The sequence below is a fragment of the Onychostoma macrolepis genome, chromosome 02 (assembly GCF_012432095.1).
Source record: "Onychostoma macrolepis isolate SWU-2019 chromosome 02, ASM1243209v1, whole genome shotgun sequence".
NCBI classification, from domain to species: Eukaryota; Metazoa; Chordata; class Actinopteri; order Cypriniformes; family Cyprinidae; genus Onychostoma; species Onychostoma macrolepis.
The window spans coordinates 10,460,828-10,478,254 of NC_081156.1; the positions used below are offsets into that span (position 1 = coordinate 10,460,828).

Here is a 17,427-nt window from a genome sequence, read left to right on the forward strand (position 1 = left end):
TGTTTTGTCTTGTAAACGTTGCTTGATCTGTGCAGATTTCTCTCCTGATTCAGACCAGAACACTTTTTCACTGCAGGAAGCGTTATTATGGATTATGGACTCGAGTATTTGAGTTAAAAACGTCTTGATGCGGGATTTGTTTCAGCTTTTGTCTTCTCCAGATGTTAAGTGATGGACTGGAGTGGTGTGGATTATTGTGATGTTTTTATCAGCTGTTTGGACTCTCATTCTGACGGCACCCATTCACTGCAGAGCATCCATTGCTGAGACACTGATGCAGAGACACATTTCTACAAACCTGATGAAGAAACAAACTCATCCTAATCTTGGATGGCCTGAGAGTGAGTATAGGCACAAAGTGTTCCCTTTAATAGTTGTGCCCCGACTTACCGTCCCAGAATGCTTTGATGTAGAGCTGATTGTGTTCAGCCGCCGTATGTTAATGACTAAGCCATGCGTAGGCCAGATTCATCGCAGTGGAGAAGCGTGCCGGATGAATCAATGAGAGATAAGAGAGGTGGATGAACTTGTCCTGTGGCGGTCAAAGTACAGTCATGAGACACAGCACAGTGTTTCAACAAGCCGAATGATTCATATGAAATATTCAGTAAACGTACTAGTGTTCAGAGGAACACGCTGCACATCCCTGACATGTGCTTGCAGTTACATTCATACTGCTGTTTCGTAAAGCAATAAATAATAATGTGCCACTGAAATTGCTCTTGTGTTGCCATTGTGATTTTATATCAGGTCTCTGGAGCAATGAAGCATGTTTTTAAACTTGTCTCAACCTGCAAACAGCATGCTTTAATATCAGGGCAGCTACATCTGCTCGCTGCAGCCCCGTCAGCTCACTGTAGGTGGCGTACCACGCACAGAAGCAGGACAGGTCATTCAAAACCAGCCTTCATCAGGAGTAATTACACATTTCACAGTGCTGGAACAGGACACTCGAGCTGTAGACACACATGAAGCAGATCACACTCACGTCAGTGATGTTCTTCACTCATGTGCTGCTCTCTCTGCTGTCAGTCATTAACCAGCTATCAGAGATCACCACACACAAAGCCATGTTATGTAATGCAGCATTCCTGCGCCTTCAGAAGACCAATGAATGGCTGTCTTCAAGAGTCTGGCCAGAGGTCATGTGACTAACAGGGTTCGGTTACACAGACGACAATGAATTAAATGTGAACACTAGTTACAGTGATCCAGAGGTGATTGTGTTGCTCAGATTCCGCTCTTTAATAACTCAGGAAGAGTTCATGCTTGAAGAAATAACAACAGAGACAAATGAGCCAATAGATGAACCCCTGATAACATCTACACTGCAAAGAATTGTTTTCTTACTGAATATTTTTGTCTTGTTTTACAGTACAAATATCCACTTCTTAAAACAAGATACATTTACTCATCAAAATTGGATTTAGGCTTAAAACAAGTAAAAATATCTGTCAATGGTGTCAGAAATATAACAAGTTTGTTTGTTTGTTTTGTTTTTTTTAATCCATGGGCATTTTTAAACAAAACTCTTAATTTAAAAAACTTAATTTTGATTTTAAAAATTCAGAAAATAAGTATAAATAATATTTTAATTAATTTTGCTTCTCAGTAATGTGTATTGATAAGATTGTTGAGAAATTTATACTGGAAAACAACAAAAATACAGAGTAAGAACGTTTTTTGCAGCATACAGTGACTCTCACGATGATGAGATCTGAATCTGAGCACAGTTTGAGACATTGTTGAGCTATTTAAGAGATATCTCGTGATTTTCTGTTCTGTAAAGATGAAAATGTGTACAATTTTAAAGTGTTGTTTAAAAAAAAAGAAAAAACTTAGTTATATAAAAAATTTAAAAAAAAAAAAAAAAGTTTATTACTTTTTGTTTCCTTTTAGTTAAAATCCGCAACATTTTAAAGTGTTATTTAAAAAAAAAAAAAAGTTTGATTTTATTAGTACTTTTTGCTTTTATTTTAAACTTCACAAGTTGATTGTAAACTTCACTAAACTTAAGGTTGTATTTTTTGGTTATATTTAATTTATTAGTATTTTAGGTTTGCGTTTAGTTTAATTTTGTGAGTAGCCTACTTTTTGTTTTCTTGTAGTTTTATGTCAGCTTTAATGTGCTGCTGAAGTGATGAGAGTTTTTATGGCATTGTTCCTCACTGAATGTGTTCTGATCTCAGTGTATTGATGGTTCAGTGCATTAGTGTTTATCTTGAATATCTCATTCAGTTGATCAGTTTTGTCAGCGTGTGTGTGAAGGCATCTGCTGGTATTGTTACTGTCCCTTCCCCCATCCCTCGTGTGTGTGTGTGTGTGTGTGTGTGTGTGTGCTGCATGGGAACAGCCAGAGAATGGAGGTGGAGGGGAGAGGAGAGCAGGGGGAGGATCCAGAGCTGCGGCCGTCTTTCTTTTCACTAACTCTGGAGTTGAGTTTAGAAAAGCCTGAAATGACTAATGAGAAAGCAATGAGGTGCGAGCACTGATCCTGGACTAAAGTCTGAATCCTCAGCCTCTTTCCTGCAGTCTGCGGCAGATTTACAGCTGAACTATGACGAGGTGAAGAGAGTCTCCCTCTCGTCTCACGCTTACAAGAGCAGCTAACTCTCCCCCAGACAAGGTAAGCTCAGCTCGGTCTGTGTGTGTGTGTTCTCCATGAATCAGTCTTCACACTGTATTCAGTGCTTCTGTGGGTTCAGATGACAGCTGTGTTTAGTGCCTCAGATCTGTGTGTGTGTGTGATTGCACTGATTGAATCAGACAGCACTGTGTGTGAATGAACTGCGTGTTGATTTTCATTCTGTAGGAGCAGTTTTCACTTTTCTGCCGTGGGGCGGCTCACAGCTTCTCTTTCAAAGCTTGATGAGGTTCTCAGTTACATCTCATCAAGTATCAGAGGGTTTTTTTCCCTAAAATCCCAAGACACAGAGTCAGAAGAGTCTTCTAGTGAGAGTTGAGAGTTATATAAAGATGGCAGTGTCTTGTGATTGCAGGCTTTGAGATCTCGAGACGTTGTTGACTCTTTTTGGAAACTCTACAGGAGGCAAGTTACTTCATCTCAGGAAAAACATCTGAGACTTCAGCAAAAGTCTCTCATTGAATCTCAAGGAATAATCGAGACGTTGTTGATGTGAGTCGAATGCTGTCCTCAGGGTTGGGCATTTAATGACAAGTGCTGTGTGAAGATTTACTCCAGGAATGTTCGGTGTTCTCCACCCATCACACACACACACACACACACACTCCTGCATGTCCTCTTTCATCATCATCATCATCATCAGGGCCACTTTCATTGACGATCTACTGATGATCTCTCTGCTGTTAGTCTATCAGACCGCTCTTTCTCGGAACGGTCTGTGTTTGTGTTACAGTAATAAATCACAGTCACTCGCCTCTTTTAAATGAGGAACATATGTAATCCATAACAGCAGGAAAGAGAGGGAACGTTTCAGACAAAGGACAGACGGATGCGATGTAGCGGATGTGTGATTGAGTGATCGAAGGGTTAAAGAGCTCTTGACTGCGTGAAGAGAAGCAGTCATTTAGAGCAGCTCCAGAAACCGACAGGAACCTGCGGATGGTTTCCGCTCGTGGTCTGGACCTCAGCGCTGCTATTTCTGACAGGATCCTGATGCTGGATATACAACATGATTACACTTCATTTCCGTAGTCCACTTTAGACTGACTATGAGTAACTTTGCAACTACATGTCAGCTAACTCGCACTAGAGTATTAGTAAACTAAGGTTAGTAGAATAAGTTGGCATGCACTTGCAAAGTGACTTACAGTCAGCAGAATGTCCATCAAAATAAAAGCTGACAGTTTACTAATACTCTAATGACTGCTTGTTGACATGAAGTTCACTTATAGTTAGTAGAATGTCTGAAGTGGACCATCAGAATACAGAGTTAGTGAAGACAAACCCTGACGGTTCAAAGACTGACCGTGATGTTCTCAGTCAGTTCAGTTCTGCATGAGTTCTCCTAATCTCCGTCTCTTCACAAGATCAGCAATCAAGCCATTCTCATCCGTCTTCCAGGAACACAGAGAGAAGATAATTAACATTTAAATACAAAACACACAGGACAAATGATCTGGATCGGTTGTCCTGTCTCCTGAGGATCAGAGTAATGCTGTTTTTGTAGCTAAAAGAGTAGAGCAAACACGGGTTTGATTCCCGGAGAATGAATGAACTGAACAGTGCTTACCTTCAATGCAGTGCACTATTGTTGCAAAGTTTGTGGTCAGTAAAATAAAATTACTACAATAATAATACTTTTATTCATCAAGGATGCATTAAAATGCTCAAAAGTTAGAGTAAAAACATGTATAATGTTACAAAATATTTCAGTTTCAAATAAAAGCTGTTCTTTTGAGCTTTCTATTCTTCTGTGAATCCTGAAAAATAAAATGTATCACGGTTTCAACAAAAATATTGTGCAGCACAACTGTTAACAACTGTTATTATGAATAATAATCAGAAATGTTTGTTGAGCAGCAAATCAGAATATTAGAATGATTTCTGAAGATCATGTGACACTGAAGACTGGAGTAATGATGCTGAAAATACAGCTGCATCACAGAAATAAATTTGTTTAATTTTTTTTTACATATTCACATAGAAAACATCTGTTTTACACTGTAATGTTTCACAATATTTCACTGTATTTTTTATCAAATAATTGCAGCCTTGGTGAGCAGAAGAGACTTCTTTTAAAACCACTCTTTTGAACGGTTGTGAATAAAGGCGTCTGTCAGAGTCAGACGCAGTGTTGTGTGTCCAGGTGTGTGTCCAGGTGTGTGAGCTGTCAGTCTGAGCGTCTGGAGCAGGTTGTTGTTGTGAGATCTGGCCATCTGCTTCTCAGTGTCGTGTTTCTCATGAATATACGTAGATCTGGTCTGATACGCCGAGCTGGTTGTGGTTGTGAACTCGCTTCACATTGTCCTCTTTTCTTCTTCATTTGAAGCTACAGTGTAACAGTCAGAGGCGGACAGTCTGTACTTTATCAGAGTGTTTTTCTTCAGAAAACTTTACTTTACAACATTCTAAAGCATAATATTGTACTTTTTACTGTACTACGTTTCATATTGAATATAATTTAATACATAATTACATTAGACATCTAGTACTCAAGTAAAAGTAATTCAAAGATTTACTTGAGTACAAAAAAGTACTACCCCAGGTGAAAAAAAAGTACACTTGCATAATGTACTAAAGTGCTCTAATTTTGCGCACTAATTTTGTACTTAATATACTAAAAAATATTCTTTAGTGCTTCTTAAGATAAACTTAAGATCGTCTAAGTGTACTCAACTGTGCTATTAACTAAAATGTTATTTTAACATACTATCTCTGTATTCAAAAATTTATTTGGTCACCATTTGTAGTACACTTGAGTGTACTAGTGAATGAAAGATGGTTCAAGTGTACTACAAGTGCTGACTAAATACATTGTTTTAAATACGGAGATAGTATGTTAAAAGAACATTTTAGTTGATATTCATGGTGTCCCAAAATAGCACAGTTGAGTACACTTAGATGATCTTAAGTTTATCTTAAGAAGTACTAAAGAATCAGTTTTAGTGTATTGAGTACAAAATTAGTGTGCGAAAATTGAGCACTTTAAGTACATTATGGAAGTGCACTTGTTTAATGTTCTTAAGTATTAAAGGTAAAAAAAAAAACAACAACAAAAAAAAAACTTTTACAGAGTACAACATTATGCTTTGGAATATAATGAAGTAAAAGTTTTCCTAAGAAAAACAATCTGATAAAGTAGCGATACTTTTTAAATTTATTTTGAGTAAAGTAAAAATACTCCACTACTGTCCACCTCTGGTAAGAGTAATCTCACTGAAGTCGCTTGAAGACGGTTTGATGGAGTCTGGACACGTGTTGGCTGAAGTTCAGTGGGTTGGACACACTCTGAACATGTTGTGTGGGTTTGTTGTCTGATGTAGCTGAAGGCTACAGAAAGCTGATCCAGTGGAGCTTGTTTTTACAGGCCCGGATCTCAGCACACACGCTCTCTGGCTTCTCATGCCTGCAGGAGCTGTATCTCTTCCTCAGGACGACACACCTTGATCCCAGGCATGTGCGGCCCACGGCGGGCCTGCAGAGACACGTCTGGAGTCACGCCGGAGATCCAGCTCCTGTTTGGAGATCAATCATACAGCACATTCAGGGCCAGTTTTACTAACAGCTTGCGTCTTTTGGTGTTAAAATAGTACTGTCAGGTTTTACTAAAGACGCGCAGTGAAGAATCGGTGTGGACACAGTTATTTTTGCACCTGACCTTATTGAATATGCATTTGTAGGAGTTTCCCTTTCAGACGCAAAATTTATGGGAGGAGCGTATTCAAATGAATCATGCAATGAGCTTTACTAACGTTTGCGCTCGTCACATTACTGGCATTTGCACCATTATTTAACACCCAAATAAGCATGTCTTAAACTCTTTTGCGCTCGAAATGTCAGCAGTTATTGTTGCTGGAGTCACACAGAGAACAGAGAGAAGGTAGAAGGAGAGGGTTTTTTACACGTGTATTAATTTATTTGTAATGCCAGAAGAACACTTTATCAGAACATATCGTTTGCCAAGCCATGTTATGATTAATCTGCTTCAGGAAATAAAAGACGCCTCGTAACCCTCGACTAGGAGTCACGCAATACCAGCTCCATCTAAACTTCTAGCAAACCTTCATCTTTTGGCCTCCGGTTCTTTTCAGCGTACTGTGGCTTCTTTATTCTTTATTTGTGACTACACTAATTTGCGCTGCTCTTGGTATATTGTGTTGGTCGATGTGTAAATGAGATGTTGCGTCTGTTCTTTATTTCGCGTGTTGTTAGTAAATCACCCGCAGACATTTCCCTCCCATCGGCGCTGTTTAGGAGTTGCGCTCTCGCACTAATTTGCCCTGTTTAAACTGGCCCTGAGTGTAGATGAATGAATGAAACACAGTCCTTCACGGTCATAGAACATAGTGCTTTAGCATCAGTTACAGCCTCCGTGAGCACATGCAGCTCCTGATGACTCAATCAGGTCCTCCTCAGTCTGTATTGTGTTCCTTCTGTTCTCCTGCTTCATACAAACTCCAGAACATGAAGCTGCCAAACAGACGGATGATCTCGAGCTTTCAGGTTTGCAGTAACTCCAGCTCACGGACAGCGTGTTATTGTGTTTTGATACTTCATAATATCAGTGTCAATGGTACATTTCAAGCGTTTGACCACACATGTGAGCACAGATAATGAGTTTGATAGTATAGAAATATTATGAATATTCATATATATTAAAATATTTCAGTGAATGCAAAGTCAGAAGAAGTAACCACACAGTATACAGTCACTCGTCTTCTGTTGTTTTGAATGATCTGACCTATACAGTATATTGATATTGGAATTATAATGTGTATATATATATATATATATATAGATAGGTCACACTTTATTTTAAGGTCCAATTTTTGCTATTAAAAAACCAGCAACTACGACTTTTGCCTCAATAAACTCATAATTTGCTGCTCATTAATAGTTAGTAAGGTAGTTAAGTTTAGTTGTTGTGTAGGTTTAGGGATGTAGAATATGTTTATGCCTCATAAATAGGCAAAATATTAATAATATGCATTCTAATAAGCAACAGGTTAATAGTGAGAATTGGTCCCTGTTCTGAAGTGTTAACTATATATATTTATGTGAGTTAGGATGAAGTGCTGTCATCTGTCAGACTTAGTTCTCATTTAATCATATGCTGCAAAAGCAAAGTGTCATTTTGTTTCAAGGCCCAGTTGATGGTGTGGTGGTGTTACATTCTTATGACCTTTTGACCCCAACATGAGCCACACACGCACACACACACACACACACACACACACACCATATTTCTGGATTTCCACTTCTTCTCCACTCACACTAAACTCAAGTGTCTTAATGCTCTGCGGTGATTGGAGGCTATGGATATATCCTTTCATAGAGCAGTCACGCTGGTTTCGTCCGGCTGAAGCAGAGCTCGTCTGATGAGGGTGATGGCCATGCGGTCAGTGTTGTGTTAAGCAGAAGAATCTGAGATGGTCAACAGATAAAGCTCAGCGGATGAAGCCGCTCCAGATCCACAGGAAGTCCAGAGATCTCGCTGGATAATAACAAACACAACAGATGGACAGAAATGTTATGATAACAAGAATATAACTGACAAATGTTTGAGGAGAAAGATACTTTATAAAGGTTTCCATTTGTTAATAGCATCTCATCTGAATGATATTGTAATGGATTAATGGGGTGTCCATTGCCTTAACTTCAACTCAGGAATTAATCTACAACATCATTTTGAAGGGTTAAATGGTTCACGAAATGAATCAGTTCCTTTGAATCGGTTCGTTTCTGTGTAAAGGTGTGAAATTGTTTGTCATTTGTTTCATTGGACAGTTCACTCACGAGTCGTTTGCAGCAGAACAGGACACTTTATAAACAGGAGGAAACAAAGATCGCTGGATGAGCTGATATTCACCCAACAGTCCTTATAGAAAACAAAACTTACACGTCTCCTATTATTTGTGACCCTGGACCACAAAACATTTAAGTGTACATTTTTCGAAATTGAGATTTATACATCATCTGAAAGCTTTCCATTGATGTATGGTTTGTTAGGATAGGATCATATTTGTCTGAGATGCAACTATTTGTAAATCTGGAATCTGAGGGTGCAAAAAAATAAAAATATTGCGAAAATCACCTTTAAAGTTGTCCAAATGAATTCTTAGCAATGCATATTAATAATCAAAAACAACGTTTTGATATATTTACAGTAGTAAATTTACAAAATATCTTCATGGAATATGATCATTACTTAATATACTAATGATTTTTGGCATGAAAGAAAAATCAATAATTTTGACCCATACAGTGTATTTTTGGCTATTGCTACAAATATACCCCAGCGACTTAAGACTGGTTTTGTGCTCCAGGGTCACATTTGTCTTTGATGAAGCGGCTCGATATTTGTCATTGATATTTCACGAAAACACAAACACTAACTAGTGCACAATACTACCACAGAAGGCTGGTTTTCAGAAATGTTTAGAAATAAATTTAAACTAGTGCTGAAGCTCTCTGTATGTTAATGTAGTGCTAACCCTTGTGGAAAATAAGTACACTTTGAAAAGAGTAACCTACTTATTACAGAAATAATATACTTTAAAATAGTATACTTATTTACAAAGTGAATTTAATGTTTTCAGACACTTAATGGCCTGTTATTTACAATTGCATTAATATGTACATCTTTATGTGCAATTTCATAATCACTTCTATTGTCTTTGAAATATGGTTAAAGTACTGCTCAATTTACTGACAAGCATTTATGGTAAACTAAAATATACTTTAATGTAATTTATATTCAAACTTGCATGTTATGTATTTAAATGTGTGTTTACACATTTGCAATTTAGTACATTTAAATATATTAACACACCACAGTTAAAGTACAGCTAATCAAGTATACTTGTGCTTTATTATATTAGTCAGCACTTCAAAATAATTGCCCTTCTTTAAAGCATGACTAAAGATTATTAAAACATGATTAAACATGAACTTTAAAGACATGTTTTTAATTTGACATTTAACAAGTGCAATTTTAGAAATGAACTTAATTTTGTTAAGAGAGTTCTATCTTTAAGTCACTTAGGTGGCCTTTATTTCATTATTATATTATCTGCAAGTACAGTTTTTAAATATATATATACTTTAATATATAAATATACATTGCTGTTCAAAAGTTTGGGATCAGAATTTTTATTTTTAAGAATTTAAAGAAATGAATACTTTTATTCAGCATGGATGTGTTAAATTGATAAAAGTGATAGTAAAGACATATTGTTAAAAAAAGTTTATTTTGAATAAATGCTGTTCTTTTTAACTTCTTATTCATCAAATAATCCTGAAAAAAAGTATCACAAGGTCCAAAAACAAAAAAATTGTATTTGAAAATAAAATAGTATTAGTATTTAAAAAAAAAAAAAAAAGGATTTTAAAATAGAAAAGTGTTGTTTTAAATTGTGATAGTATTTCACAATATTACTGTTTTTCTGTATTTTTGATTAAATAAATGCAGCCTTGATGAGCAAAAGATACTTCTTTAAACAACATAAAAAATCTTGCTGATCCTAAACTTTTGAACAGCAGTGTATACTAAGATTTAAAGTACACAACAAGTGCACATTCAGTACAATTAATTGCAATTCCCTTTCAAAACAGTATAGATGGAGTTCCACTAAAGCCTCGTTTGTGGAAAAACAACATTAATAATCCCATTCATTTTCTATTGTGAGCTGCTGAGTGACATGACGACGTTGAGAAATGTTTAATTTCGTGCCAATGGAGAATGAATGTGTAGCACATGTGATCTGTCTCCTGTCACATACTTGTTCTCGTGAGCTTCATGTGCTGCTCTTCTGAAGTTCAGGGGTGATTTGAGTCTCCTGTCTGCAGATGGAGGAGGGATATGAACTCGACCTCACCTATGTGACGGAGCGCATTATTGCGGTGTCCTTCCCTCAAGACTGCTTCGATGAGACGTACCTGCGCAACCTGAGAGACGTCACGCACATGCTCAAGTCCAAACACGCAGACAACTATCTGGTGAGGATCCGTTACGCTTTCACAAAGGAGAAATGCTCTCTGATCAAGTTCTGTCATTTCCGGTCTGATGCTGTTTAACTCATCATCATTCATTTTCCAGGTGATCAACCTGTCAGAGAGAAAGCAGGAGCTCACTAAGATGAACCCTAAGGTAGTGTGCACTGTAAAAAAAAAAAAAAAATCCCATAAAATGTAAGGTAAAAAACCGGCAGCTGTGGTTGCCAGAATTTTACAGTAAAAAATATGGTAGCAACATTTTAGGTTTTATGGATTTAACTTAAATTTACATTTAAATACCGTAATTTAATCAACTGGTATACTGTTAATATAGCAACATATGGAAGTTCTGAAATCTGTTTTGTACTTTTGTAATACACTGATAACCACCAAAAGCAGGGGGTGATAAGAAAGTCACATGATGAACTAAAGCCCATCACAAGCAGCTTTTAAATACTAACATATATAGAAGGTGCACAGTTTCATTCACACAAACACCATCATGGTAACACACATGAAACTGAAATAATGCAATAAACATTAATTTAACAACATTAGACGTAACATACAACCCTAATGTATACAACTGGTGAGAATAAACTAAGAATAAACATACTTATTTCAATTAAAATATACGGGTATTCACTGTAAATTATGTACTGTAAACTGTAAAGTTCTTTTTCACTCCCAAAAACGGTAAAGTACCATAAAATTATACGTAATGTCCAATACAGTTTTTCACCGTCTATAGTAGGGGAACTTACCGTTACCCAATTCACAGGTTTTCACTGTAGATTTTTCACAGTCTTTTACCGTTCAAATCACGGTCGTTTTTTACAGTGTGGAGGATCTGCCTCGTCCAGTCTGGAACATGATATCAGAGTGTATTTGACCTGTGTTGATGTGCTGGTCTCCTCAGACTCTGGACACGGGGTGGCCGGACTTCCACGCTCCTCCTCTGGATAAGATCTGCACCATCTGTAAGGCCATAGAGAACTGGCTAAACGCCGACCCGCTGCATGTGGTGGTCATTCACTGCAGGGTGAGAATCTGAGACAGCCTTATCACCAAACCACATGTCTGGCCAGGCATGAGCTGTGTTGTGTGTGTCAGTAATGCATGATCTCTCTCTGATTCACCAGGGAGGGAAGGGCAGGATCGGAGTGGTCATCTCCTCCTTTGTTCATTTCACAGATGTCTCTGCCAGGTAGCTTCGCTCTTCACATGCTCCTACAGATCTCACTCTCATTATCACACAAGCTCACTCGATCAATTCACTCATACATGTGTGAATCATCAGATCTAATGTCTGTATCTGCAGGATCTTTTCTCTTCTTTTCTGTTCTGCTGATTTTTAGATTTTTAGACCACAGGAACCACATCTCTGTAACTTATGCAAATTATTATTATTATTATTTTGGTATAAATTAATAAATTAATTTGATTCTGTGATATTAAATTATATTTGTGATTGCTTATCATTATTACAATCGCTAGGGCCCATTTCTCAATTCTTCGGTCACTTTTTCTAAACTCTTCACACATTTCTCCTTTCCAACTTTCCGTTTGGCACAGCAATTAATCACACATTCAAAATGTACTAAAACTACCAAAACACTTCATACAGTCTCAAATAAACCCTTTATAACTTTAGCAAAGATTGTCAACCAACAAACACACTTTGTCACTCATAATGACATTGAAAAAAAAACATTCAAATCAGGCAGCATTAGTAAAAATGTCTTTACAGAAGAAGAATTCAGATTTACTGCAGTAAATGTTACACAGTCCATGTTTACATTACAGCACAATATTATTCATAAGTTTCCGCTTTTGTATAGAAGGTAATGAAACTGAAAGACATGAAGGTGTTCAGCTGCATAGTATTTCATGTTTTTTAGATTTGGAATATATTTCACTACGGTATTACTGTAGAAATGTGGGAAATATCTGTTTGATTCAGTTTTCTATTATGTTAGGTTTGAAGTTTAACTGTTTTGTAAAGAGTTTGGAAATGTGCAGACTGGCCTGTAAGTACTTTGGGTTTTGGTGGTTATTTTTGTGTCTGAGGGAGAAGATAATTAATGTGATGTGAAAGATGTAGTCATTGAAGGTATTTGTGCCAAAGCAATGATAAGCGACACACAGTTTATCCACACACCTGATGTTGTGAGTTTTGACTGCTCTCATCTTCATCATCTAGTGTTTTTGCATTTCAAGGCCAACACAGGTTTTGTTAAAGTTGCTGTGGTATTTGGTGATCTGCTGTAATCTGGACTGGTGTGAATGATGTGAACGATGTGTTCGTATCTTCCTGACAGTGCGGATCAGGCTTTAGATCGCTTCGCCATGAGGAAGTTCTATGATGACAAGGTTTCTGCTTTGATGACGCCGTCTCAGAAAAGGTGATTCACTTCACACCCTGCGGCTCTACACGCTCTTCTGTGTGATGATCTGATCATCTTTCTTTGCTAGTTCTTCTTACATTATCAGTATTTATTTGCATTTAAACTTACATTGGCCTAAACTAAGTAAAAATATGCAATTTGCTGCAGATGCTAATATTTATATGATGAAAGTCTGACCCAGCAAGCACCAGACGTCTATGTAACGTCAGGTTGACGTTGGACAGACGTTGCATTTTGGTTGAAAATTAAAATCGGGTTGATGTCAATATTTGACGTCAATTTGACGTTGACTTAACGTTGTATTTTGGTTGCACAACCTAAAAGCAACAAAATCTCAACGTCAGCTGACGTCGGTATTGGACATCAATTTAACATTGACATTAGACGTTGAATTTACATTGAATTTTGGTCACCTGACGTCGCGACCGAAATTTAACCAAATATTAACGTCTTATGACGTTGTGTGCCTGTTTTGTGTCTGCTGGGGTTGCTTGTAATGTAAATCAATGAGATCTTTATAAATGTACAGCAAATATTGACATAAAATGATCTAAATATCAGTCATCACTCTATATCTCCAATAATATGTCTCAGTAAGATGAGATGTAAATGATCCAAACATATAATGCGATGCTGATTGAGAGATGAAGGAATAAACGCTCCTCGGAAGATGTGAGATGAAGATCATTCCTCCGCTGAGGAACAGTGAAAGTAAAGCTCCTCAGAAGATCCTGATGATCAGATTTGAGACGCTCTGATTTTTCTAGAAAATTACTGATGGAGAATCAAGTAAAGCTGAGCTGCTTCAGTCCAGTAAGTGTTCATCTGGAAACATGACTGCAGTTATTCTGACGCTTACTCGATCAAAATCAGTCAAGATTTGACACGAGAAGTAGCAGCTGAACAATTACACTAAAAGAGCTTTTACTGGATAAACAACTCTATCAGTCAGACGACAGAAGACTTCAGGAGATTGAGTGCATATATAAGTAAATAGAATTGCATTTGTCTTGATGTAAGAAGGACTGAATACTCATAAATGTGCACACTTGATTATTCCGTATCAGATGAAGCTCTGCTGTTTGTCCAGGTACGTGTGGATCCTCAACAGTCTCCTGAGTGGCTCCATCAAGATGAACACGTCTCCTCTCTTCCTCCACTGCGTCCTCATTCACGGCATGCCTCGCTTTGACCCTGCAGGAGGTCAGTGCTCTTCTGGACTGCATGTGGAAGCATGTGCATCATGTGTTACAGTTAGTTCACAACAGAAGAAAGTGCTGGAAAGACGTATTGAACCTTAAAATCCAGTGCCACAGCAGCCAGAACTGAAGCAGTTTTAAAAATAACTCGTTCTTTCTCTTGCATCATGATGTTTTGCAGTGTGTCAGCTGTATCTGAAGGTGTATCAGGGCATGCAGGTGGTCTACGTCTCAGGAGTCTAGTGAGTCCATCCTCATCACTGCATGTTTATGACTGCATATACCACTGTACAATCTGGTTTGATTTAATATCTCATGCTCATGTTTGATTCGGTGTGCTTTAGGATCATTGATATGCCATTATACACTGAAAAAAATGATTGATTGAATTTACTCAATTGTTTTAAGGTAAGTGGTTGCAATCAATTTATTTTAGCTACATTTAAATAAACAAATTTAGTTGACTAACTTTCAACATTTTATTTAATTAAATGTAGCTAAAATAAATTGTTTGCGACCACTTACCTTAAAAAAAAAATGTCAGTGTAGTGTTTGTAAATATTTTGAATTAGATTTCATTTCTGTTTTTATTTTTATTTTAGTTGAAGTTTTAGTAATTTTGTTGAGTTTTTATTCATTTTATTACTATTTTTTTATTTATTTTTTGTTTATTTATTAAAATTTCTACATAGTTTTTTAGTAGTGCTGGGCAATGATTAATTAATTTGTTTCAAGTAATGAACATTGTTTTAGTTTCAGTTAATGATAAAAACCCTGGTTTGATTGAGATTTCTGAACATATCTTGCAGTCACGTTGGAGCCGCTCACAGAGACAGGATCTCCATTGCCCTCGAACCAGCACAGCTACTGAAGGGAGATATTATGGTACAAACAAACCCTAAATAAACACCAAATAAACATTTAGGATACACTTTGGTCAAAAACAAATGTGTAACTGCACCTACAGACAGAATTCATGCAATTTTCATCATTAAATCATGCCAGCATACGACTGAAAACCTCTCATCAAAGCAGAGTAATCTAGCATTTAAATCCAGAGTATGAACAGACAGATCAGGTTTGATTGCTTTGCGTTAATAAATGCTTTAGATGCTTGATTAAATAAAGGTGATAAAGAATGAAAGTGAATGTGATGGAGGAAAATGAAAGACATTAGATGGGCGTTTAGTGATTTGGTGATCAGAGCAGCACTTCTGCATCCCGTTCATCCGTGCCTTGATCTCAGTGAGGAATGCTGTGTTTTTCTCACCATTGCATATCAATGTTCTCCCTTCTGTCTGCAGGTGAAATGCTTCCATAAGAGCAGCGGGTCTGAGCGAGACCTTATATTCAGAGTTCAGTTTCACACGGGAGCCGTTCAGGCCTACAGCCTTGTGTTTCAGAAAGACGACATGGAGCACGCTAATAAAGGTCAGCGATGGGCCGTCTGACCACTACTGATGCAATGACCCATTCAGGAGCACTGAGGTTATTTGGAATGAAAATTTAGTTGTGCTGATATTCTGATGTTTCAATTTCAGATGCCAGATTTCCAGATTATGGGAAAGTGGAGTTAGTTTTCTCTGATGGGCCAGAAAGAATTTCAGGTGGGTTTTTCTGTATTCTTGTCAGGTAATACTGAAGTTTCTCCACACTTCATGTCCTGTGAGGCTGTGCTGTACACACGAGGGACAGCGGTCTAGCTCTTATCCATCGGTCTGTTGTTCACTCAGGTTCAGATCGCTGGCACAACGGCCCAGATGTGACCGTCGACTACATGAGCGCAGATTCTCTCTCTAAATGGAACTCCTACCAGAACATCTGCACTGCAGAAGGTAGGAAGATGTGAATGCTTATTTATTAAAGGAAGGACATGTGCTTGAGATTATATGATGCTACACAGACACGCTCAAATCACCTCAGAGATACTCCAGAGTTTGTTGATTGTTTATCAGGAACATATTTTACTGTCATATTGTATATTGCATCATTATTCAAGTTTATTTGTATAGCGCTTTTCACAATGCAAATCGTTGCAAAGCAGCTTTACAGAAAATTAAATTTTCTACATTATATTTAGTAGCAGCTTATCAGTGGTGACCATTGCGATCAAACTTATAGCAAAATTTGGTAGTTTTGTATGTTGTTTGAGGGTTGGCATCATCCGAGGTCCTCTTAGGGGTTGGCATCATTATCTAAATACTAGTAACAAACAAACAAAAGAACAAATGTTTATTACTTGTTTTATGTTATAGTGTGTCCAGCAACTTAATTAGGTTCAGAAATAGGAGCTGTATGTATCCTGTTTTAAATACACACAGCTGTAGTTTCTGGTCCTGAAATCTGACTGGCTCAGTGCTGATAAAACCGTCCAATTGATTCTACAGGGATTCTTTCTGCAGGTTGCACTATTACACCAGTAGGTGGCGACAAATGACTGTGTGAGTGAGTCATTGAATCATTTACCCAACTGGTTCATTAAAAAATACTGATTCTTTAGGGAATGAAAGAAGTGAGAGAAGTCTTTATCAGTGAGTCATTTAATCATTCACTTAACCAAATTGGTATTAGTTTTTAAATTAGTTTCAGACATGTGTCCAAATAAGACTTTAAATCAAATAAATCACGTGTTTTAAACTAGCAACAGCAGTTTGTGAATCCATGGCATAAATCCATAGGGTCTTTGGTCCCCTCCGTTGTGCTTCCTTACTTATTTAAATATATTGAACATACTTGTCTGTTGATCTGTAATATAAAAGCAATATCATATGAGCAATATTGCATTACAAAAACTTGAGTTTAGCTTACCTGTTGAGAAGAAACTCCACAAGTTTGGCATCTTAATTGAAACCCAGACATTCCATCAAAAAGCCCTAAACTCAGCCTGTAGCAGTAGACACGCCATAAGTTACATTTGTGTAAGTCACATTTTATTATTACTTTTATAAATATAAATATAAATAAATGGAATTTTTTACATGCTGCATCAGACCGTATTAATGCATTGTCACACCTCTACTGTTAGTGGTGGACCATATGACCAAAATCACAATATGAGTAAAAAAAAAAAAAATCAAGTTCACTGAAGACAAGTAAACAGTCAGTGATTAAATAAGAATAAAAAACTACTTACAAGCAATAGGACAAAAAAAAAAAAAAAAACTACCGAAGAACAAATAAA

General features: G+C 37.1%; 1 protein-coding gene across 2 annotated transcripts in view; it reads left to right on the forward strand.

Annotated features, from left to right (window-relative positions):
* Window positions 1–254: 254 nt before the first annotated feature.
* The window catches only part of LOC131551973 (tensin-3-like), a 40,589-nt gene continuing 23,416 nt past the window's right edge, over window positions 255–17,427 (forward strand). For both annotated transcript variants that reach the window (XM_058795249.1, XM_058795260.1), the window contains exons 1-12: window positions 255–2,626; window positions 10,493–10,642; window positions 10,743–10,793; window positions 11,559–11,681; window positions 11,782–11,846; window positions 12,961–13,044; window positions 14,138–14,250; window positions 14,428–14,488; window positions 15,056–15,131; window positions 15,551–15,677; window positions 15,788–15,853; window positions 15,980–16,081. In XM_058795249.1, the coding sequence (XP_058651232.1) occupies window positions 10,493–10,642; window positions 10,743–10,793; window positions 11,559–11,681; window positions 11,782–11,846; window positions 12,961–13,044; window positions 14,138–14,250; window positions 14,428–14,488; window positions 15,056–15,131; window positions 15,551–15,677; window positions 15,788–15,853; window positions 15,980–16,081 (1,018 nt within the window). In that variant the 5' untranslated portion in view covers window positions 255–2,626. The remainder of the gene's footprint in view (window positions 2,627–10,492; window positions 10,643–10,742; window positions 10,794–11,558; window positions 11,682–11,781; window positions 11,847–12,960; window positions 13,045–14,137; window positions 14,251–14,427; window positions 14,489–15,055; window positions 15,132–15,550; window positions 15,678–15,787; window positions 15,854–15,979; window positions 16,082–17,427) is intronic.